The sequence below is a fragment of the Suricata suricatta genome, chromosome 12 (assembly GCF_006229205.1).
Source record: "Suricata suricatta isolate VVHF042 chromosome 12, meerkat_22Aug2017_6uvM2_HiC, whole genome shotgun sequence".
In the NCBI taxonomy this organism is placed as follows: Eukaryota; Metazoa; Chordata; class Mammalia; order Carnivora; family Herpestidae; genus Suricata; species Suricata suricatta.
Genome location: NC_043711.1, coordinates 62,997,826 through 63,021,324, shown reverse-complemented (window position 1 = coordinate 63,021,324; position 23,499 = coordinate 62,997,826). Strand labels below are relative to the sequence as shown.

The following is a 23,499-nucleotide window of genomic DNA, read 5'->3' as shown; positions in this document are numbered from 1 at the left end:
CCCATTTCTTCACTGGGTTATTTGTTTTGTGGGTGTGAAGTTTGGTGAGTTCCTTGTATATTTTCGATATTAGCCCTTTATCTGATATGTCATTTGTAACTATCTTTTCCCATTCTGTCAGTTGCCTATTAGTTTTCTTGATTGTTTCCTTTGCAGTGCAGAAGCTTTTTATCTTGATGAAGTTCCAAGAGTTCAGTTTTGCTTTCATTTCCCTTGCCTTTGGGGATGTGTTGAGTAGGAAATTGCTGCGGTCGAGGTCTAGGTTTTTTCCTACTTTCTCCTCAAGGGTTTTGATGGTTTCCTGTCTCACATTCAGGTCCTTGAGCCTAAGTGACTCCATTTTAATAGCATGTGTATTAGGGAGCAGTTAATACTCTAAATCCGGTCCCTGGATGGCAGGATTGGCATCGCCCAGCGTGTTAGCAAGGCAGTCTCAACTACTAGTTCTCAAGGTGTGGTGTCCGCTTCCAGCACTGGCCTCTCCTGGAAACTTCTTAGAAATGTAGATTGCTGGATTCCACCCCAGATCTCGTGATTCAGACACTGGGGGTGGCGTCCAGCAGTCTGTGTGTGTGTTTTTTTAAATTAATAGTTTATTACCAAGTTGGTTTCCATATAACACCCATGCTCTTCCCCACAAGTGATCCTCTCCATGACCGTCATCCCCCTTCCCTTTCCTGCCTCCCTCTTCAGTCTTCAGTTTGTTCTCAGCATTCAACAAGACCGCCAGGGGATTTAAGTTTGAGAATTGCCATACTCTGTATTTGAATGAGTAGACAGGATGGTACAAAAAGCGGGGAAATGTTGCATTCTCCAGCTGATTTCATGTTCCTGCCTGGAAAATGGATCTTATTACCTTCCCAGCTGGGTTGTGAGCATCAGTCAGTTCAGACGTAGTATTTTGATTCCTTCAGTCATTATCCCCTTTCTAGATGTGGGTGTGATTGCCACTGAGAGGATGTTCTGTTTTGTGTTCTGCCTGCTTCCTCAAGGCACCTCCATGTTTTATTTGCTCTCTTAAGAGCAGCTACACACGGACACACTAGTGGAGACCCTCAGAAGCAGGATGACTCAGCTGCCCACAGCTTTGTAACAGACAGAAGCAAAATTGCCCCACTGAGCCCTCAACACCTGATGTCACCACTTACCCACAGAAGCTCAAACTTTCTCTGTGCTAAGATTCAGAGATGTGGGCTCCTCCCCTCCTAAGCAAAAACCTGGGAGAAATGAACTCAAACTCTTGTTGCTATGCACGGCCATTTATCAGAGAAACAGAAGAACAAGCAGAAGCAACATGTCCTTTACTAAATGGCTGGCATTTTGGTGAAAACTACTGTTTTGGTGCCACTCCATAGGCACAGCCCAACCTTTCTGCTTACTCAGAATTTTTTAAGTTTATGTTTAATTTCAGAGACAATATTCCAGACATTGTACTACGCGCTTTAAACCCACTTACTTATTTAATCCTCATGCTATCATTTTGCCCATTTTACAGAGTAGAAAACTGAGACATGGAGAGTTTATGAAACTTGGCCAGGGTCACACAGTTTGTGGATTTTGTAGTAGTTCCATGGTGATTGTGCTTTAACTTGGAAGGAATTGCATAGAGAAGGGACCTAGTACCCTTGGGGCTTTAAAATGCTGAGTCTGTGCTTGCCCACCTCTGAAAGGAGAAACGGATTCCCCTTCTCCCCCTTCCACTTTCCATGTCATTGTTCCTGTGTTGGATGCTTATTCATGGAGATGTGAGGCTCACTCTGCCTTCCCTGCTCAGCACGCACAGCTGTCCCTTTCAGATAGCCGCCAGTCAGTTTCCTGCCTCAGAAAGTGGGCATTGTTCTTAAAGATCACCCCGAATACATACTTCATCAGAATTGGGTTTACTAGCTTGCTGAAGCCAAAGAGAACACACCAGAAAAAGCATGGGGGTGGAGAGAGGTCTCAGTAAGAAGAACTTGGGAGGGACTTATTATGGGATTTGGGCTTGCACTGGCTAATTCTAAGGAAGGAAGGGTTGTAGATTTAGGAAGAAAAATACAGGACACACAGCTGAATTTGAATTTAAGACATACCATAAATACACACACACACACACACACACACACAATGCATTCTATGCAATATTGGGAACATACCTATGCTAAAAAAAATTATTCATTGTTTATCAAAATTGAAATTTAACTGGACACTGCATGTTTTATCTGGCCACCCTAAAGGAGGATTTGAGTGTTATCAAGAATCTTGGGCAATTTAGTGGCTGGGTAGCTAAATAATTTTTATCTAGAAGGCAGGAGGAAGAACAGTAGCCCAAGGTAGCTGAGGTGAAGCAGCTGACACTCCGTGTCAGAAGAGGGGGCTGTTTAGTCATTTTTGTGGTCTGGGCACCTTGCATTCTGCCTTGTTTCAGACCTGGTGGCTAGTGGCCTTGTTGAATCCATGTGTTGACATTCTGTGTACATTATTGACTCTCACTTGGGAACAAGCCAGAAGCATTGCTTATTTTCGCATTCCACTTCCAGACTCTGGGGCTGTTTCAGAGTCTCTTGAGATGCTACTGTCTCAAAGATGCAGGTCACTTGGGGCTCTGGTTCAGGACAGCCAGTTCAGTCTCGGCCACTGGTTCTCTGGAAATAGTTTTGGTTGTTACACCACGTGGGTGGAGGTGTGACTGGCTGGCTTCCTACAATGCACAGGCTGCCCCCACAACAAAGAATTATCTGACCCCAAATTGCCATCATGTTGAGGCTGAGTAATCCTGGTGTGCAATGTAAACTAGGAAATAACCCATTTCTGAGGTCTCCCTAACCATCTCTGGGGCATGCTTTCCAGAGCTAAGGGAAATAAAAGCAAGAAAAGTGTGTGCATGTGTATTTAGCACCTACTATCCTGAATTGGTATCATGTGGGACTGGTTCAGTGCCTGGTGTTTAATAGGAGGTGTTCAATAAATATGCTGAATGCATGAAAAAAATATGTAATGTATGTATGTGTGTATTATACATGTATTGTTCATTTATTCAAATTGTGTTATTTTAGCACCTACAGTAGCAGGGCCAGTCCTGGGTACTGTGTGTGTGGTGAGGGGGGAAACAAAACAATAGTTAGAGAAATCTGAGCTTGAAGGATGGGGAGGAGGGGCAGGGCTGCCTGTGTGGATGACTGGGGATGACCGGAGTGCTGGATGGGTGAGGAATTGGCATTCCATTCTTAGCGCCCTTGGATGCCATAAGGGAGGGAGGAAGGGAGCACTATGATCCATGCAGCCCTCAGAAAGCTCATTTGGTCATAGCACCCTGTCTACATTCCATCAACCAAGAAAACTGAAGCACAGCTCGGATCCTGCCTGGGGTCCCTCAAAGGACCCAGAGCCTCCTCCCGCCCAGCCCACTTGGAGCCAGCTTGCTAGTCTTCCCTGGACTTGTCCATGTGTCCAGGAGCTCCCTCCCCACTTCACTCTCTCCAAACTCCTCACTGAATATCGTGGTCCCCTCCAGTTTTCTGTGCCTCACCCCCACCTCTTCATCTTTGTCCCACACAGCATCTTGGTCCGTCAGGAGTCCTGAGCTTTATGCTTTCCTTCTCTGTCCCTTGGTTCAAAACCACACGGTGAACACTGGACCAGAGCTGACTCCAGACTTAAAAGGCGCGAGAAGAAGGAAGATTGCAAACTCTTATTATTTATTTGTTGTTAGGCCCCCCCCTATGGTTTTGTAAATAACTCCTGTGCCTGAAATATGTGGTGGGGGCTGGAGAACACCAGCAGAGGGAAGGAGACAATCACTTAGAACAAAGTCCGCAGACTGTGACCTGTCAGGCATCTCTTTTTGTAACTGGGACACGGCCATGCCCATCCATCTTTGTATTGTCCACGGCTGCTTCCGTCCATAACTGGGGAGCTGAGCTGCTGTAGAGAGAGTAGCCTGCAAATCATAAAATATTTACTCTCTGGCTCTCTATAGAAAAAGCTTGCTGACTGCTGACTTGGAAAATAATTGCATTTTGTCACCGAATTTTTAAAGGCAGTCGTAAGGGTGGTAGCCATGTCTCCACTTTACAAATGAACAAACCTTTGCCACTGCCTTTAAGAGCTTGGTTTCTGAGGGCAGAGCCCGTTCTCTTTCCTGAATCACACTACCTGCCTCATATAGGTCATCAGGAACAGCTAGAACGAGTACACCAAAGGGCTCAACCTCAGAAGCCTACAGGGGCCAGGTGGATCATGTAGACCAGTAAAGCCAACCCAGGTGGGAGTTGATAAATGGCAACATTTGGCCATAGTACTAAAAAACAATTAGGAATAGTGGGGACTGTAGCAAACTGAAGAGCAGATATCCCATTTAATTTTTTTTTAATTTATTTTGAGAGAGAGGGAGTGAGGGAGAGAAAGAATCCTAAGCAGGCTCTGTGCTGTTGACACAGAGCCCATGTGGGGCTTGAACTCAGAAACCATGAGATCATGACCTGAGCTGAAATCAAGAAAGAGTCACACGCTCAACCAACTGAACCAACTAGGTGCTCCTATATGGAAGAAGGTAACATCATGAAGATAACATAGTGTTCCTAATTTCTAAGAAGCTAAAAACCTTTGAACTTCAAAACTTGTGTTCTTGTGTAAATCTCCTGATTTTTTGCATGAAATACACTTTGTGTTTAAATGTTGAGACTATTTTAACCATAAAGATAGCCCAGTAAAGCAATCTGGACAAAACATAGCTGAGTGTGTCCAGAGGTCACCGGGGACTGCTGATTTCTGACATACATATTGGAATGACCATCAGAGCTTCTTTGCGGCTCTAGATAATTCAGCAAGGAGTTTTCCTGTGCCCTTACCAGGAAAAGCTCCGAATTAGCTGTTAGCCCTGGCTTCCGGTCAAGCCTTCAGCTGGACACTAAGAACAGCCTCAGACTCCACTTATCTGCAGAGGGAAGGAAGTGCCCAGGAGTCAAAGAGGATACTGAGATACAGGAATGCTGAGCTCAGATGAAGGGGGTAGGTTCTAGGAGAAGCCCATGGTCTGAGGAAGCTGCTAAGTTCATCCTGAGTACAGCCAGCAGGGGCTTTCCAGGGACACACATGTCAACTTTTTCAGACGTAATAAAGCCCAATTTTACCTTTAGTACATCAGAGATATGTGCCAATGAAATGCAAATCAAAACTACAATGATATATCACCTTACGTGTTTCAGAGAGACAAAAGTCCAAAACACAAGGCACAGTGGGTGTTGGTGAGGATGTGGAGAGAAAGAAACCCTTTTGCATTGTTGATAGGATTGCAAACTGTTGCAGCCACTGTAGGAAAGAGTATGGAGAATCCTTAAAAAGTTAAAAATAGAACTGCTTTATGATCCAGCAATTGCACTACCGGGTATTTATAGTAGCATTAGTTACACTGGTCAAGATATGGGAGCAGTCCAAGTGTCCTTTGATTGATGAGTGGACAAAGAAGATGTGGTGTATATATATGCATATATTTATGTATATACTCACACACACACACACACACACACACACACACACACACACACACAATGGGATATTACTCAGCCACAAAAAGAACAAAATCTTCCCATTTGCAGAAACATGGATGGAACTAGAGTATATTATGCTAAGAGATGTAAGTCAGAGAAAGATAAGTAACCATATGGTTTCACTCATATATGGAATTTAAGAAACAAAACAAATGAACAAATGGGGAAAAAGAGAAACAAACCAAGAAACAAACTCTTGAGACACAGAACTGGCTCAGTAAGTAGAGTATGCGACTCTTGATCTCAGGGTCATGAGTTCAAGCCCCACGTTGGGTGTAGAGCTTACATTAAAAAAAGGAAGGAAGGGGGCGCCTGGGTGGCTCAGTCGGTTAAGCCTCCAACTTAGGCTTAGGCCAGATCTCACGTTCGTGGGTTCGAGCCCCGCGTCGGGCTCTGTGCTGACAGCTAGCTCAGAGCCTGGAGCCTGTTTCCGGTTCTGTGTCTCCTTCTCTCTCTGCCCCTCCCCCTCTCATGCTCTGTCTCTCTCTGTATCAAAAATAAATAAAACATTAAAAGAAAATTTAAAAAAAAAAGGAAGGAAGGAAGGAAGGAAGGAAGGAAGGAAGGAAGGAAGGAAGGAAGGAAGGGAAACAGAGTCTTAAGTCTTAATTCTAGAGAAAAGACCTGAGGGGAGGTGAATGGGGAGATGGGTGAAATAGGGGAAGGGGATTAAGGAGTGCACTTACTATGATGAGCACCTAGTGATTAAAATAAAAACTTAAAAACAAAGTTGGGGAAGTACTGTGGAAAGGTCATGGGTTTGGAAGTCTGAGAATCCCAGCCGTCCATCCCTCCTGCAACCATTACCAGCTGCTTGACATGGGAAAAACTGTCAGAGCTTCAGTTTCTTCATCTGCAAAATGGGATCACTAAAAGTCCCTGCCCGTTGCACTGGGACAATGTGAGGATTAAATGATATGAGAGGTACTACGTGCTGCAGAGAAGGCCACTGGTTTCATGATAGCTATCATTGGCTAAAGCTAACAGTGTATTTCTTTCTTTTTTACTTTTTTTCTTCTCAGATTTTTATTGAAATTCTAGTTACTTAACATATAGTGTGATATTTGGTTTCAGGAGTAGAACTCAGTGATTCATCGCTTACCACATACCCCGTGGTCATCATAACAAGTGCCCTCCTTAATGCCCGTCACCCATCCAGCCCATCCCCTACTCACTCCCCCATCAACCCTTGGTTTGTTCTCTAAGAGTCTCTTATGGTGGGCTGCCTGGGTGTCTCAATTGGGTAAGTGTGGACTTCTGATTTCAGCTAAAGTCATGATCTCATAGTTGGTGAGATCGGGCCCCAAGTCAGGCTCCATGCAGTGAGCTCTCTCCCCCCCCTCTCTGCCCCTCCCTCACTCACACACACACACTTTTTCTGTCACAATAAGTGAATAAACAAAAAAAAAAGTATCTTATAGTTTGTTTCCTTTTCTCTTTTTTTCTCCCCTCTTATATGTTCATTTGTTTTGTTTCTTAAATTTGACATATGAGTGAAATCATATGGTATTTATCTTTCTCTAAAGGACTTATTTCACTTAGTATAATATATTCTAGCTCAATTTATGTTGCTGCAAATGGCAAGATTTCATTCTTTTTGATGGCTGAGTAATATTCTATTGTATATGTACCACATCTTCCATTTGGAGAGATTTGTAGTCCTTTGTGAGTACCTACTACACCTGACTCTTGAATAACATGGTTTTGAACTGCAAGGGTCCACTTATATAGAGATTCTTTTTTAAAAAATATAATATAGTGCTGTAAATGTATTTGCTCTTTTTTATGATTTTCTTAATAATATTTTCTTTTCTCTAGCTTACTGTATTGTAAGAATATAGTATATTACAAAGTATGTGTTAATTGTTTATGTTAAGGCTTCTGCTCAATAGCAGGCAATTAGTCAAGTTTTGGGAGAGTCCAAAGTTATACTTGGATTTTCAACTGTTCAAAGGAGTCAGTGCATCCACCCCTGTGTTGTTCAAGGGTCAACTGTATTAGAAGGAGCTGGACTTAGTGTGTGGGTGACAGAAAAAAAAATACACACAGGGAACACCATGCCAGCTGTCATGTTTTTGTTAGGAACCTGCCAAAGGACATAAAACCAATACACCTGTCACAAGAGCAGCCCATTCAGCAGTCTCCTCTGGGCTCCCCTCACTGTCTCCCCTACCCCTGCCACTCACCCCACAGTCTTTTCCTGCCCGATCCCCAAGACCATATTAGATCCACTTAGAATTTCTTAAATACTGAAAATTTTTGATCCACCACCATTTCTACATAATTAAAAATTATTTTTTATTTTTCCCAAGTGACACAAAAATTAACTCTGACAAAATTTAAATTGCTTCCTTTCTGGGGTGCCTGCATGGCTCAGTCCTCTGAGTTCACCTTTGGCTCAGGTCATGATCTCACAGTTCATGAGTTCAAATTCCACATGGGGCTCACTAATATATCAACCTGTCAGCACAAAGCCCACTTTGTATCCTCTGTCCCCCTCTTTCTCTCTGCCTCTCCTCTCCTCACTCTCTCTTTCTCAAAAAATAAATGAAATATTAAAAAAAATAAATAGGGGCGCCTGGGTGGCTCAGTCAGTTAAGCATCCGACTTCAGCTCAGGTCATGATCTCACAGTTCGTGAGTTCGAGCCCCGTGTCAGGCTCTGTGCTGACCACTCAGAGCCTGGAGCCTGCTTCAGATTTCTGCGTCTCCCTCTCTCTCTTTCTCTGCTCCTTCCCCACTTATGCTCTCTCTCTCTCTCTTTCTCTCAAAAATAAACAAACATTAAAAATATTATATTAAAAATAAATAAATAGGGGCGCCTGGGTGGCTCAGTCAGTTAAGCCTCCGGCTTCAGCTCAGGTCAGATCTCAGGTTCGTGGGTTCCAGCCCCGCATTAGGCTCTGTGCAGACAGCTAGCTCAGAGCCTGGAGCCTGCTTTCGGTTCTGTGTCTCCTTCTCTCTCTGCCCCTCCCCCTTTCATGCTCCGTCTCTCTTGGTATCAAAAATAAATAAAACATTAAAAAATTAAAATAAAATAAATAAATAAATAAAAATAAATAAATAAAAATAAATTGTGTCCTTTCTGGAAATGTGACAGCTGAGGCTCAGTGGGTCCATCGAAGAGGAATACTTTTGTGTACGTGTGTGCTGCCGGGTGTGGGTGCCGTAGTCCACGTTCCGCAGCCCTGTGCCCTCCTGGTGTGGGCTGATTGTGATTGGAGCACTAATGCCCAAGGTACCTTTTTTATGCTATTCCCCATCATCGTCCCGCCAAGTTACCCCTTCCCCTTTTACAAATGAGGAAATCCAGTCTGGGCCCATACAGTTGGCAGGATCCCAAACTGGCCTTTCCAACCAGGCCTGTGTGGTTCCAGGGCTCATCAGTAAGCTCTGTCAGCCTCCTATAGCCCACAGTGGGCCACCAAAGGCTGGCTGTGTTGGGGGCTCCGCTGGGTGTGGCCAGCACCTGGCATGCGCTTCAGCCACAGCTCAGCCAGGTGTCAGAGCTGAGCAGCCTTGGGCGGGAAGAGGTGCCGCCTGCCTCTACCAGCACTTCCTCTGGCTTGTGTTCCAAGGGCACATTGACACAGATTCTGAGGACAAGGAACACAGCCTACTGAGCTTTCCAAAGGAGAGATTTCCCAACAGTAAGAATGTGATAGTGAGCTTTGGAGATGTGCTGACAGAGATTAGGGAAGTGGTTCCTAGCAGCTGGGTTTTCATTCTTGTGTGCATCATTTTAATTTCCCCACCCTCCTTGGGGCTGGGGGTAGAAGAGGGAGGTTATTAACATACTTTACAGAAGAGTTGCAAGAATAGTAACACAAGAGATTCCTCATATTACATACTTTCATGTATGTATGTATAATAGACTTTCATGTATATATGTACTATATAATTTGAAATTTCCATAGAAGTTGCATGAATAATACTCTATACCCATTGCCCCAGTTTCCAGATTCCTTAGTTTACATTTTGCCCCATTTGCCTGATTGTTCTCTTTCTTTCTTTCTTCATGCATACATACACAAGAAATTGTATAAATATTTAACTATTCCATAAATATATAAATTTTGCCTCTTTATATGCCATCACATATATTTTCTTATATATTTGAGAATACATTGGAGATATCACACCCATTTAAACCCTTATGTGTGTATTTCCTAGGAGTAAGGATATTCTCTTACATATTCATAGTAAATGACCCAAACCAAGAAATCGAACATGGCTACAACACGCTACAGCTCACGGTCCACCTTCAATGTTTGGTAATCACCCCAGTTATAAATTTATGTAATTTATTTTCTTCTCATTCTAGATTCAACCCAGGTTCACTTCGGAGGTCATGATTGTTGAATCTTCAAATGACACTATTTTATTAATTTTATTATTATATGTTTAACTTTTTGTTAAATTGTAGCTTACATACAGAACATGCTCTCATCAGTATCCAGCTTGATGAGTTCTCACAAAGTCAGCCTATTTGATACATATTCCAAATGGTGGTTTACATATGATATCAAAAACATCAGTCCCTTGGCCATCAGAATAGACAAGTCTCAGGACATGAGCGCAGGGATGTGCAACCAGCCACAGCCGTGGGGCAGGTGAGATGGGACGGTGGTGGCATTGATCAAAGGACCCACAGGGCTCTCTCTCTGGCTCTTCCTTCCTCACTCCACAGATGCCCACGGCCCCCGGCACCCTTTACAGAGCATCCACTCATTGTATCTTGATGATTAAGTTAGGCTGAACATTAAAAGGAGATTCTGAAATTCCAGACTTAACTCCAAAAGTCTTCCTCAAACACTCATTAACTAGACCTGAAAAAAAAAAAAAAAGCTTGGCCGCAGACAATAGTGCTATCTAATTAGTGATCTGAAGGGCTTTACTGAAAGTCAGGTGAGTTATGTTGAACAAATAGAGGTTGTCGGTATTACTACTGTCTGTGACCACTCACCAGACACGTGTTCCTTGTTACTTATCTCTGCCGATCACATCGTAAGTCTTTTCTGGAACAGGGTCAATGTCTTACATCTCTTTGGTTTCCGTTTAGCCCAGTATCCTAAAAGGAGCAGGTCTCAAATAAATGAGTTGACAGTGACTCTCATTCCAGATTTGACATGCACTTTCCCACCACGAGAAAGATTTTTCTTGGTGAAGTTGCACTAAACAGTTGTTGCTGTCTTGTCGGCAGCTGGGCACCTGGATTAAATTAGTGAACTGAATTATTAATAAAACAATTACAAGAGTTTATTTCAACAATACCTATTAGGCATCCACTATGTGGCCGGATAAGTTGGATAAGATACTGAATATACCGACCTCAAAAGCACTGGTCCTGTCCACTGGGCTCTCACAGGCCACTGGAACCTTGCTCCACGTGTGGGCTGTCAATCAGTGGAGGGATTTGTTAGAAATGCAGAATGTCAGGCCCTACCCCAGACCTAGGAGCCAGAATCTGCGTTTTAACAAGCACCCCAGGTGACACGTGGGCTCATTCCTGTTTAAGAAACACTAGTCTGGTTGGTATTATTCTGTTACTTTTATTCCTAATGATAATAAGAGAGTTGCAAGTGTCTTTATCACTCTGTGTGTGTGTGTGTGTGTGTGTGTGTGTGTGTGTGTGTGTGTGTGTAGAGGAGATGAGGCTAGGCTAACACTGGAACACTGTGCTCAATTCTGGTCACATGACCAAAGTAGGGTGTGAGAATACTCCAAGATGCCCCCATATACCCATTACCTGGGAACACTAGGGAGGAGCAAAGACTAAAAGGGGTGGTAAGGCACCTAGATGCTTGAGATGGAGGAGATGGTCTGAGAGGTCTTGCTCTGAATTTATAGCAAAAAAAAAAACATTGGCTTAGCTCCCCAGTAGCAGATTCAGAGACAGGATGTGAATGCCAGTAGTCTACTATTTGGTAGGTGATCACGGGGACTCAGGTACCAGAGTAGGGGAGTGAGACAAAGTAGGGAAGGCAGCCTCTTGGTCCTGGGAGACTGAATAGTGAATGTCCATGTTGTCCCTCCAACAGGAAGGAAGCTGGTGTATTTATGCACCTGGTCTCACCCTCCTCTGAGGTCTTCTGAGCATCCACAAGCCTTGGGGAGGGACTTCTAGATGCTTGCAGGAGAAAGCCATCACAGCCTCTGGGAGTGGTGGCCTTCACAGGTTACAGGCAGGGCACTACCCACACCTGCTACGCATAATACGCATATTCTATCTGAAAGCATGAGGTCAGGGTGCCTCTGCAGACTCCTGCATTAGAGATTCAGTTCCTGATCAGGAGCAAATCCTTTGTATTTTAACAAGTTTCAAAGCTTCAGTGATTCCTCCTCTCAGAGTTATTATTAACCATCTTCACAAGACTGAAATGACTGACGTTCACATTTTCTTAAAATCCAAATTCCCTTTTCATAATCCCTCTGCCTTCTTCCTTCCCTAAACTAAATATATGCACTCTGAGGACATTATCATACTCAACTTACAGAAAATAAGGTTTTAATGGTCTCTTTCAAAATTCTCGCTTTCATGTTGCAAGTTGTAGATTCATGCTTCCTCTTCAGTTTATTTCCTTTGAATCTGTACGCCATTCATATCTGGTGGGTTTTTCTTGGTTTTGTTTTTGTTTTAAGACAGAGATTCTACATGCAGCAGTTATTGTCCCCCGAGGTCATGTCAGCGTCCCCCTTTCTTTGAGTTTCTGCAGAATGCCGCTTGGCTGAAATGGCCATCAGTGAAGAGTCATAGGGCAGTCGAGGAACCCTGCACACCCTGTTGTTGTCCTGGGGACCCACCCGCACACCAGCATCTCAAAGGTTCTGAGGAGCCCACAAGGACCTTGTCTGAGTGAATGTCATAGAATGATTCCAGTGTCACCAGAGCAGTAACCCTGTTTGGAAATCCCACCTGCTCACATCTTACACTGCTGGTGTTGGGCAAAAAACTTTTGGGGAAATGATAATTTGAACACATCCCCCAACTTGTGCATTTCAACTTGGCAGGCACCTGGAGTGGGTTCAATAGAAGCAGAGGTCCATAGGAAAATTATAGCTCAGAGCTTACTGAGCATTTTTTATAACTAGAAAAAAAAAAAAAAGAGAGAGGGAGACAACACTTCCCTACAATAACTGCTGCTGGTTTGGAATGAAGAATGCCTTCTGTTCCATACTGAGATCAACGCCTGTCATGTACCTGAGTAGAAAAAAAGATGCACTGCATAGGTGAAATTCCACTTGTACTTGACAAGTTCCTGGCTTCAGGCAGTGAGGAACCTCATTCTATAGCTCTGCTATGGCAAATGGCAGGCCGTCTTATTTCCTTTGTTTTAGCAAGGCCTGCACCAACCAGTGATACATCACAGGCACTTAGGTTTGGCAAATGTCAGCACCTGTCAGCAGAGTAGTATATCACAGAGTCCATGTGCTCTCGAGAAAACACAGGGCGCCTGGGTAGCTCAGTCAATTAAACATTTAACTTTAGCTCAGGTCACGATCTCATGGTTGGTGGGTTCGAGCCCCACATTGGGCTCTGTGCTGACAGCTTGGAGCATGGAGCCTGCTTCAGATTCTGTCTGCCTCTCTCTCTGTTCTTCCCTGCTCACATTCTGTCTCTCTCTCTTTCAAAAATAAAAAAATAAAGAAAAAGAAAACTTGTCTAATTGCTGTGCTATTAATTTCAGGCTCTATATGAGTTCCACCCATCAAATTTCTCTTTCCCTTCTATTTTTCCCCAAAATGAAGATAGCTATATTTCCTATGGGAAAAAATACATTTATTGCAGAAAAACTTTTAAATGCAAAGAAGGAAGAGAAGATTACCTATATTTTACCACCACTAAATGCTCCATCTGGAAATGGGCCCTGTGAGTAACTACATGCAGAGGCATCCAGAATTTTGCTGTTTATCCTTTATAGTACATAAATCCATAGATAAATATATTGCATAAATGAGCTCAGAGAATACGTGCCATTTTGCATCTTTTCTTCCACTAACTTATCACTATATTGATATGTTGACATATGTTGTACATATCAATAAATATATAACAGGATTACCATTTTAAAATTTATTATTGAGATATAGTTGACATACAGTGTTATGTTATTTCAGGTGTACAGTGTAGTGATTTGACAATTCTATACAGTATTCAGTGCCCATCACAATAAGTGGTAGTTACCATCTCTCTGTATACCACATTATTAAATATTCCTGACTATATTCCCTATGCTATGCCTTTATGTTCAGGACCTCTTTATTTTACAACTGGAAGTTTGAACCTCTAAACCCTCTTCCCCTTTCCCACCATCTCCCTACCTACTTCCCCTCTGGCAACCATCAATTTGTTCACTGTTTTAAGAGTAACAGAATCACTATTTCAATGACTGTGTAGTATTCCAGTATATTGCTGTACCATATTTTAACCAGTCCACTGTTAGACATTTAGTTCTTGAGAGAGGGACGCAAAACCTGAGCGACTATTTAATACTGAAAATGAACTGAGGGTTGAAGAGGGAGGGGAAGGAGGAAAAGAGGTGGTGGTGATGGAGGAGGGCACTTGTGTGGAAGAGCACTGGGTATTATACGGAAACCAATTTGAGAATAAACTAAAAAAAAAGACATTTAGTTCTTGTTTACTATTATAAACAATGCTGCCAAGAACATTCTTTGATATATATCTGATTATTTCTTTGGGGCAATTCCTAGAATTAGAAGTGCTGAATTCAATAGTTTTCATATAGAAATTGATGATATACATTCAGCTTAGCTTCCAGAAAGGGTGAGTCACTCTTTCTCCTCCAGTGCTTGTAGAAAGCTCAGTAAAGCTAAGTGGGAAGCTGGAAGTGGTAAAAAGGGAAGTGAATGTGACAACAACATTCATGCCACTGCATTCTGAAAGGCACAGAAGGACAGCTAGAGATCAACAAAAGTTGGAGCCAGAAGAGGTTAGAAATCCATTCATCTATTTAATGCTTGAAAAGACTGAAGTCCAGAGAGGTTAAGAACCCTGCCCAACACACATACACACATGTACACACAAGTCCTGGGACCCAGGGTTGGCAAGTGTCTTAGAATGGATGGCCCTACACCTCAGAGATAATTTTCAGAAATGAAAACCACAATTCTCATACAAGTACTTAATGCGTGTGTGTCAAAGATTGATTTCACTCACTAAAAGAGAAACAGAATGTTAAAGCCAATTGTGGATGGCAGAGACTGGTTAATAGTAGTCACTAGACAAAAGAATCCTATGTTGAACCAACAATAACACCCACTGTTAGCCAGCTTTGTGTGTCTAAGCTTGACACTGCTAATATTTAGTCAACAATGTTTGGACTTTCAAACAATTGCAATTTCATATGGTTCAACCTAATATGAAAGTGGCTAATGATGTCCAGGGCAATAAAATTAAAACCTTTTTTCTAAAATTTTTTCTGCCAAACAAATATCATTTGCCATTTACCAGTCTTCCACGTGTTCTGCATCTGACTTTACAGAGTCTGGGCTTTAATCAAAGGAAAAGAGAGAAACAAAATGACATTCCAAGTTACCCTTAGGTAGGCTTGGTATACAGTGCTCAACTGTGACTTTGAAAGGGAACTTCTTTGCATCAGTCTTTGCGTCATTTTAACTATAGGAACAAAACTCTTGTGGCTGAACTGATCTAAGGATGGACAGAGTTGATCTCAGTGGTGAATCTACCCAAAGCTCCATTGGCCTTGGAGTTTTTCTGAATGCTCAAAGGCCAGAAGGGCACCATACTCAAGTCTTAGTGCATATTTCCCATGGCAGCGGGTTTCAGGTTTCATGTTTTCCAGGGACCTGGGGCCAAAGAACCTACTCAGAGTGTAGGAATCTGTTTTTGCCAGGCTTCCGGTCATGGTCAAGGCAGAATGTTTTCCAAGAGAGCCACCACACCTGGAGAGGGAGCCAGGTGGACCCCAGGAGGCCTGAATGCCTGCTGGTCATCTCACCAGTCCCCATTTTACAAACTCCAGGATGCCAGTCCCCACGAAGCAGGTTTGTCACTGACCAGATAACAAACCTCAGGCTTTTTGACTTCCATGAAGGCATAGATCAGTGCATTTCAATTCCAAAATCTACTGATTTCCAAAATTTATCATCTCTGAAATCATTTGTATCCTATAGTCAGTGGTGTGTTATACTTTTAATTGGTAGCTCTGTTTTTTCTTGATGGCATACAAAATAAGAATGTGCCTTATAATTAATAGTATCTAAAATTTGATGGAGCACATTGTTTGTGTTTTTCTTCCCTATTGCAGATCCAGAGCCTGATGATTAATACATACTTTATATACATTTCTTAAAAATATTAAGAAACAAATGCAAAATCAGATTTAAAACACAAACGCTGAAACTAACAGAGCTGCAGAATTTATCAGTGCCAACTCTCAGAAAGAACTCTATTCTTTGTGGCCCTTCTACCATTTAGCTTTTTATTTAACCTTAAAACTCAAAGCCGCAGTAGAAATGTGGTAATAATGTGTGACTTCTGAGGTCATTGAGGAACTGAACACAATACTGGCCTCAGACAACTGACCAAGTAAATTAAGACCTCAGCAGAATGACTGGTTCAAGACGCAACCACACAAGTTGTTTCCACATCTCATATACTGAACTACAGACACCATGTGTATCTGAAAAACTTTTTTTCTCCCAAGGATACACTAAATTTGAAGTTGTATCAGTGTTTGTAGAATCATTTCAAATATAGTGAATAAGAAAACCCAAGAAACTCTGGGCACAGCTTTCTAGAAGTTGCATGGCACCCAGCCATCAAGGTCTTCTCAGGCCTTCATGGTCTGCACATACTAACTGTTGATTTTCTGGTGGCAGAACCAACGTGGGCCTTCCTTTTTAGTAGAAGCAATTTACAACTTAGTCATTAGAGGGACTGTGTTTTAAAGTCATTAGCTTCTGCTCCATGACAACCTAACTGTGCATTCTGGACGTGCAACCCATGAATGGCTGTAGGTGGTAAATAGTTGACAAATCATGAGCAGGGCCTTTTAGTGGCTACCACCATGTCAGTCACTTCCCCACCATGTCCAGCTGAGCATGGACTGGTTGGAGCTCCACCCCCTCCATGTCCTGATTTAGCCCCATTCTAGGAGGAAAATGAACAGGGAAGTTACCAAGAGGAAGGCAGAGACGGAAGCTCACTCGTTCATTCAACAATTTATGTGTGCCAGGGACTGGCCTGAGCTCCGAAGATACAGCAGTGAGTAAAAAGACCTGGTTCCTACTCTGTGGAGTTTATATTCAGGTCTGGGCATTTGAGGGAGCCTCTGGCTCCACAAATAACCCACAGGCAGGACCATCAACCTCAAATGGTGAAAGAGGGAAGCCAAGACCGAAGGTTGGGGACTGTCTTAAGTCAGGTTCCCCAGAAATAGGCCAAGAGCTAAAGATTTTTATGAAAGTGGCTTATCAGGAAGTGCTCTCAAGAGCACATAGTGGGGCAGGGAAGCAGGTCAGACAAGAGTCCAGTTTCAAGCAAAGTTCCCTGAAGATCCTTTGTTTGGCTCCATCTTAAAGGGAACTTGGGGACAGTGTAGATCTTGCTTCTGAGTTGTCTCCACTGGCCCTTCTGGGTCTCTGTGCACCAGACAAAGCTGTTTCGGGCTACCTGAAAGCTGTGCTTTGACAAGAACCATGGGACTGTCTGTGTATGGCCATGTTCCCTTTTCCTGACCACTCTTAGGAAGCATTAGGGGCCCCCTCTGGTGGAAGGGCTGGTCTCAGTGGAGACCACTGTGCTGCCTGATGTTTGCAGGGGTTTTCAGATCTGAGAAAGGTCCAAGAGGCTAAGAGCTATGAAATCCTTGTCCATCAACATGTTGGGGTGTACCCAGAAGGTATTGATTCACACAGAGGATACCAGGTCCTGAAGTTTCAGGGAATCCCCTGATGTCAGATGTTTCTATCCACTTTAAGAACACTCCTACCTGTGGGGCCCCAAGAAGCCCCATGGAATTCAAGTCCCTATAGGGACATAGCGTGTGGAAGTCTTTCTCATGACCACTGAACAAGAACTCGTGTTCCCCCAACAGATATAATTAGCCAACACATCCTCCTACCTTAATCCCACCGTACACTTCTAGCACCCTCTGAACCAGAGCTCTGACTTTTTTGTTATGGATGGGTGGTGTAAGTCAGTAATAACACTCCCCACCAGCAAATACTAAAAGTATACATCTGTTATGGGCTTTGCCTGCGTCCACCTTAAGTGGATCCTTTAAGCAGCTCTAGGAGCAGGTCTTAGCCTATCCTGGGTCCATAGATGAGGAAATTTAAGGACTCAAATTATTTACTCAAGGATGCACTGCTCGAAGCTGTAGAGCCAAAGGAATTCCAAGTTGGTCATTTAGCCAAATTCTGCTCCTAAATATTAGATCTGTTTACTTGTGTTTGTTTCCTCTAAATACTACTATTTACGAAGCACAATTTAACTGAGTAACTTGAAGGTCTACTTGACCAATGATTCATGCATGGGGCAGCATCTTGTCCAGCAAGTAGAAAGGAACTCTAAGGAGCAGTACAAAATGGAAGACCTGCATAGGTAGAAGGGAGCAAGGACAAGGAAGTCATAAAGGAAAGAAAGGTTTGTTTTAGGCTGGATCACCTTCTTCTGGGGGAAGGGCCAAGGGTCTGTCCTGCAGTTTATATTACTAGTGTTGATTAGGAAATTGCAACTGGTTGAAAATACCACTCCTGGGAGAGGCTGGAGCTGCATTTAGGTTAGGCATTAAGTCCTGGTTTGCTGACATGGGGGTTTGCACAAGTGATTCTTTGTGGGGCCTAGTATTTCTATTTTTGACACCACTCTTTTCCACTTTGAGCTAAAAACAGAAAGTTATTGACACATCAAACCATTAATTTCACTTTACTCAGAAGAGTGTATAGGGGCAGGTTGTCTATTATTTTTTTTTCTCTATGTAAGTATGTGGTGTGGAAGGTTTTTTTTCCTTTCTCTTTAACTTCAAAATAGAAAATGGAATAAAAAGATAGTAAATGTTGTATTTTAGTAAACAGGAAGGTTCTGGCTATGATTAGAGCATGTTTTGAATCAGCAGGGGTAAGATGGACCATTGCAAAATTGCTGTTGGGTTCATTTGCTCCTCGTTTGGAATTTAAAAACAAGTCAAGGGCAGAGTTCTGTCTCCTGCCTCATAGGCCATCCCCAGACTTTGGGCATATTTTTAAGCGGTGGCCCTCTGGTACATTCCTTAGCCTGCAGAAGGCAGGCAGTTATAGCCTTGGGGCAGAGATAGCCATCCTGGAGTGCCAGATATAGGGGTTTGGGGAAGCTAGCTTGGGCCGTATTAGAGTTATCCCTACCCTCCTTCTCCTGATTTCATACCATACATAAAATTATACTCCAGATGAATGAAAGGCCTACTAATAAATAAATACATTATATGTAAATATATGAGGCAACACTATGTGTAAGTCTCAGCAGAAAATAGAGCAAACTGTTTATAACTTTAGGATAAGGAATGTTTTCCTAGACCAGGGTCAATAAACAAGAGCCATAATGAAAACTTTTGATTCTATCAACATTAAAAGCTTAAGGAAATTAAAAGACAAAAAAAAAAAAACCAACAACAGCATGAAAGAAAATCTTTTAAATATTTGAGACAAGAGATGCATATCTACAACCCATACAATTTAATTAGAAAAACCAAGAAATCCCAAGATGTGCAACAAATAAATGATCAGGCAATTCCTCAAAGGAAGGAATACAAATGGACAACAAAATGCAATCCAAGCAAAGCACAATGAGACAATAAAAAGCCACTTCTATTCATCAGATTGGCCAAAGCTTAAAAGTTTGATAAAATGAAACACTGACAAGTGACAGGGAGACTTTCAAAGATGGTGGAGACAGTATAGCCGGGCACAGCTACCTGGAGAGCAAGGTGGCACCACCTCAGAACTTCTTACATGAATGGAGCCCAGCATTTTCTGTGAGGTTTCACACAGTACATAAGGATGTTCAACACAGTACTGCCTGTAACCACAAATCACTACAAATGACCTAAGTGTCTGTCACAATAGAATGACTACAGGGTATATCCCTATGTATGTCTCCATGTGGTATTTCCTGAGGGTGGAAAACCATTGCCACTTAAAATGAATGAACTAGGGCTTCATGCATCAATGTGGATAAATCTCACATTTCATTGTGTGAAATAAGGGCTATGGGGATGATACATACAATTCCATTGGGTAGAGAAAACACAGAATGACACCACTTGAGAGTGGTGCACACAAAGCCGATAATACTGGTCACCTCTGGGTAGGTGAAAAGGAGTATGGATGATGGTCAGGAGCGCTTAGATTTAGCTGCAATGTGTGTTTTTCAGTGAGAATCTATTCATGTATTATGTTTGCAACTATAATTAAATTTCAAAAATATAAATGCAGACACCCTTGGGAGATGTAACACAAAGTTTAGAAAACAAAAACCCCATTATCATTTTATAGATACATCTCTGCAAATGGAAGAAAGAAGCCTTCATTATTTTGTTTCCACAGTGACAGTTCAAAGATCATCTGAAAGTTGATAAAGAACCCATTTCCAGACTACTTTATTTATTTTTTATTTTTTTAATGTTTATTTGCTTTAGAGAGAGAGAGCAAAGAGTACAAGCAGGGAAGGGGCAGAGGGAGACAGAGACACAGAATTGAAGCAGGCTCCAGGCTCTGAGCTGTCAGCAGACAGTCCAATGTAGAACCCAAACTCATGAACTGTGAAGTTATGACCTGAGCCAAAGTTGGACACTCAACAGACTGAGCCACCCAGGTGCTTCTCAGACTACTTTAATGGAACCCCAACATGGGATGTACCTACTGACCAGTCCATGAGGCTCCCTGAGCTCAGCAGAAACAAACAGGAGATGTGGTTTTTCATGACCAAGAGGTAGGTCTCAACAGACAGGGCTGATGGGACTGTAAAGGTCCATTACACCCCAAGGCCAAGTTGATGCACTAGGGGAATAGAAATTCCATAGCTGAGAGCTAAACACTTGACTTTTCCCACACCCTAGGTTTCAAGTCTTCACCATATCAGCAACACATCCCTTTTCAAACCACAATAACATTCCTGCGTTCACCTGCCATTTGAAGAGCTCTGTATCAGAACTTGATCCATAAACACTTTCTCCTTTTAATTCCATTTGGCCTTCAAGAAATTTTTTTCTCCTTTTATCTAACCCTAAAAGAAAGAACACAAGATTGGGAGTCCCTCCCTTTTCCCTCCCCGCCAGCCTCCCATGTGAGCAGGAATGGCATTAAGAATTTTGTCCCCAGTCGGGGAAAATAAGCATCTTGTGGGCAGATCTTGAGATTAGAGACTTCTGGGCAGCTGTCAAAGGAAGATTAGACTCCACAAGCACTGGTCTTTTATAGATCCAGGTCTGCCCCTGGTAATGAAATGGCCTTTTTCCAGACCAGGAGGTATATATGTCTATTTGAAGCGTTTTTTAGCATCACTCTGCCTCATGGAAATGCTCACAGTTAAGAAAAAGAAAATTTAAATAGGACAAGAACTGGGAAGTATTTAGGTGCTCGTTTCAAAGTGTTTTAATCTCATTGTCTTTTTTTTTTTTTTTAACTCTCCAAAGAGTTTCCCCTTAGTAGCACAAGCCTTTAACATTAGGGATCCAACTGTGCCCAGATAGGTTCAGAACACAGCCAACCGGGGGCAGGATGGAATTTAAAGGCAGGTCTTTCTGTGCTCACAGCTGGTGCACTTACCACTGGTCCATGCTGCCAAACTACCAGGCAGTTGCTGCAACTAGACATCTTTGAAATTGGACAGAGCTGCTGCTTGAAATGTGACCCCTCAAATGAGGTCCCCACCTGCAGAGAGATTACCAGAGTGGTTACAGAATGGTACAAATTAGTGTAGACCCCTGCTCTAGACTGGGGTGCTACAAGCCCAGCCTCATTCAGGCGGAGCCCTGGTGTGACCTTATAGGAAAAGAACCTGACCTTCCTGAATTCTTTTCCTTGGCCTGGATGCCAGTTAGCATGAAAATCACCCAGGTGAACTGGTCAGGCTTCCAGTGCTTTGTTACACAGGAATGCTCACGTGTGAAGGTAGAGTACCCTGGTTTCTGAGTAGAATGAGGGAGGGGACCCAGAGACCCAACCCCTGGCTTGATTTCCTCTCTCCTGTCTTTTACAGCCACCCCCTCTCTCCCTGTGTGGGAATGCAAGCATACCACCCTTTCTGTTTCCCTGTGGGAGAGAACAAACACAGATGATGCCCTGGCTTTATCAGGTTAGACTCTGTGATGCCCGGTGCTTGTCAGTGTCTGTCACTTGGGTTTGGGTCCTTCCTCACTACCTGAGGTTTTCTAGAAATGAGACAGATGCTGTGTTTTTGGTAGAACCACTGTCTCACTAACTTTGTGCCCTGGAACCTGGCATCCTGTCTTCCTCTCTGACTGCACTGAATAATAGCTGCTTGGCTCTGTGGCCACCTTCCCAGGTGTTTGCACGTGTCCCTGGCAGACAAATAGCGTTGTGAAGAGCAGTGCTTGCTTGGCAGATGCTTAAGCAGCCCCTTCCCCCATCTTGTAGGAGTTCTGGACAGTTGCAGGGATGTAGTGGGGTCTTGGGTTGTGTAGGTAGATATGCAGAAATTTCTATTAGCAGCACCAATGTTGATAAAGCACTTAAGCTTAAACTGCTATCGTCTGTAATCTGGGAAAACTTAGATGAGAATTGCCCCCTTTTGTGGGTGGCAGGTTATCTGTGTTTGTCCTCAAGGAATTAAATTGGGAAGAACATGAGAGGTGAGATCAAGCTTCTACAGGAATTTAAAAACAAACAAATACACACAAATGTATCTGGGAACAATGTGGGGAAGCTCTCAAATTCAATGTTGACACCAGGGCGGACCTCAGGGCGGACCTCAGGGCAGAGCAGTTGAAGGGGATCACTTTGGCTGGTGGAGGGGTGTGGTGTGTGTGAAAACAGATCATTCAGAGAGTCAAGTCTGACTCTGGAATGCTAAATTCTGGTAGTTTTGTCAGGTACATCCCCTGTGACATCAGATGCATGATGGGTCCCGTAGCCATGCAGCTGAGTGCACCCTGTGTCCTTGTCCACCTTTGTGTTATAGGGTCCCTGCACTTCCCTTCTGCATTACGGATAAATCCAAGTGCTACTAAGTGAGAACCATAATCTCTAGGTTCTTTATGTTTGGTCACTTTCATAGGACCAAGGAAACAAGTGTGGCATGTGGAGGTTGAAGATGCTTCCAAAGGTGTCAGCAAGAGGAATAGTCTAGCCAGAGAAGATCAAGGGCTTCTCCTGGGGGAGGCTATTTTTACATTCAAATTAATATGGTGGCTGTGCAGGTGACTGAGGATGGAGAAGGTGCCTAGTGACCTGCCTCCTTGCTGGGAATGGGAATTCTGCCTCCTAGGTTTGCCTGAAGCTGTGGGTGACCCTCCTATGTGTGACACTATTGCCCAGGACCATAGCCATGGCTCAGAATGAGAGGGTGACCCAGCCCAGATTGAGGGGCTTTGGGACAGACACTCAGACTACCTTCATCATCGCACTCACTCCCACCTTCTCTGGATTTCCATCTCCCTCCATTTTCATATACATCTACCCTTTTTATTTTCCTAATAATTTTGATTGTGAATAAGCATACTGAAAATCACACATCCTGCTAAACATATCATTCAACTCTGTCAATCTTATCATTTTTCCATTTCATTTTAATAAATAGACTCTCCGGGCACCTGGGTGGCTCAGTCGGTTGACTGTCTGAATCTTGATTTCAGCTCAGGTCATGATCCCAGGGTTGTGGAATCCAGGCCCATGTTGGGCTCCAAACTGAGTATGGAGCCTGATTAAGATTCCCTCTCTCCCGCTGCCCCTTTTCCCTACTTACTCTCTCTGGAAAGATGAAAAGAAAG

General features: G+C 43.1%; 1 protein-coding gene across 7 annotated transcripts in view; it reads left to right on the top strand.

The window, feature by feature from the left end:
- RIN2 (Ras and Rab interactor 2) overlaps nucleotides 1-23,499 on the top strand; it is a 215,450-nt gene that overhangs the window by 126,263 nt on the left and 65,688 nt on the right. The window contains exon 1 of one of the 7 annotated variants that reach the window (XM_029916518.1): nucleotides 16,702-16,775. The exons of 5 other annotated variants lie outside the window; for them this stretch is intronic. Coding sequence is in view for 1 of the 2 variants with exons in the window: in XM_029916517.1 (XP_029772377.1) it covers nucleotides 21,825-21,845 (21 nt within the window). In the remaining variant the exon portion in view is untranslated. Of the gene's footprint in view, nucleotides 1-16,701; nucleotides 16,776-21,812; nucleotides 21,846-23,499 lie in introns of those variants that run through there. One more of the 7 variants, XM_029916517.1, reaches the window with a different exon arrangement.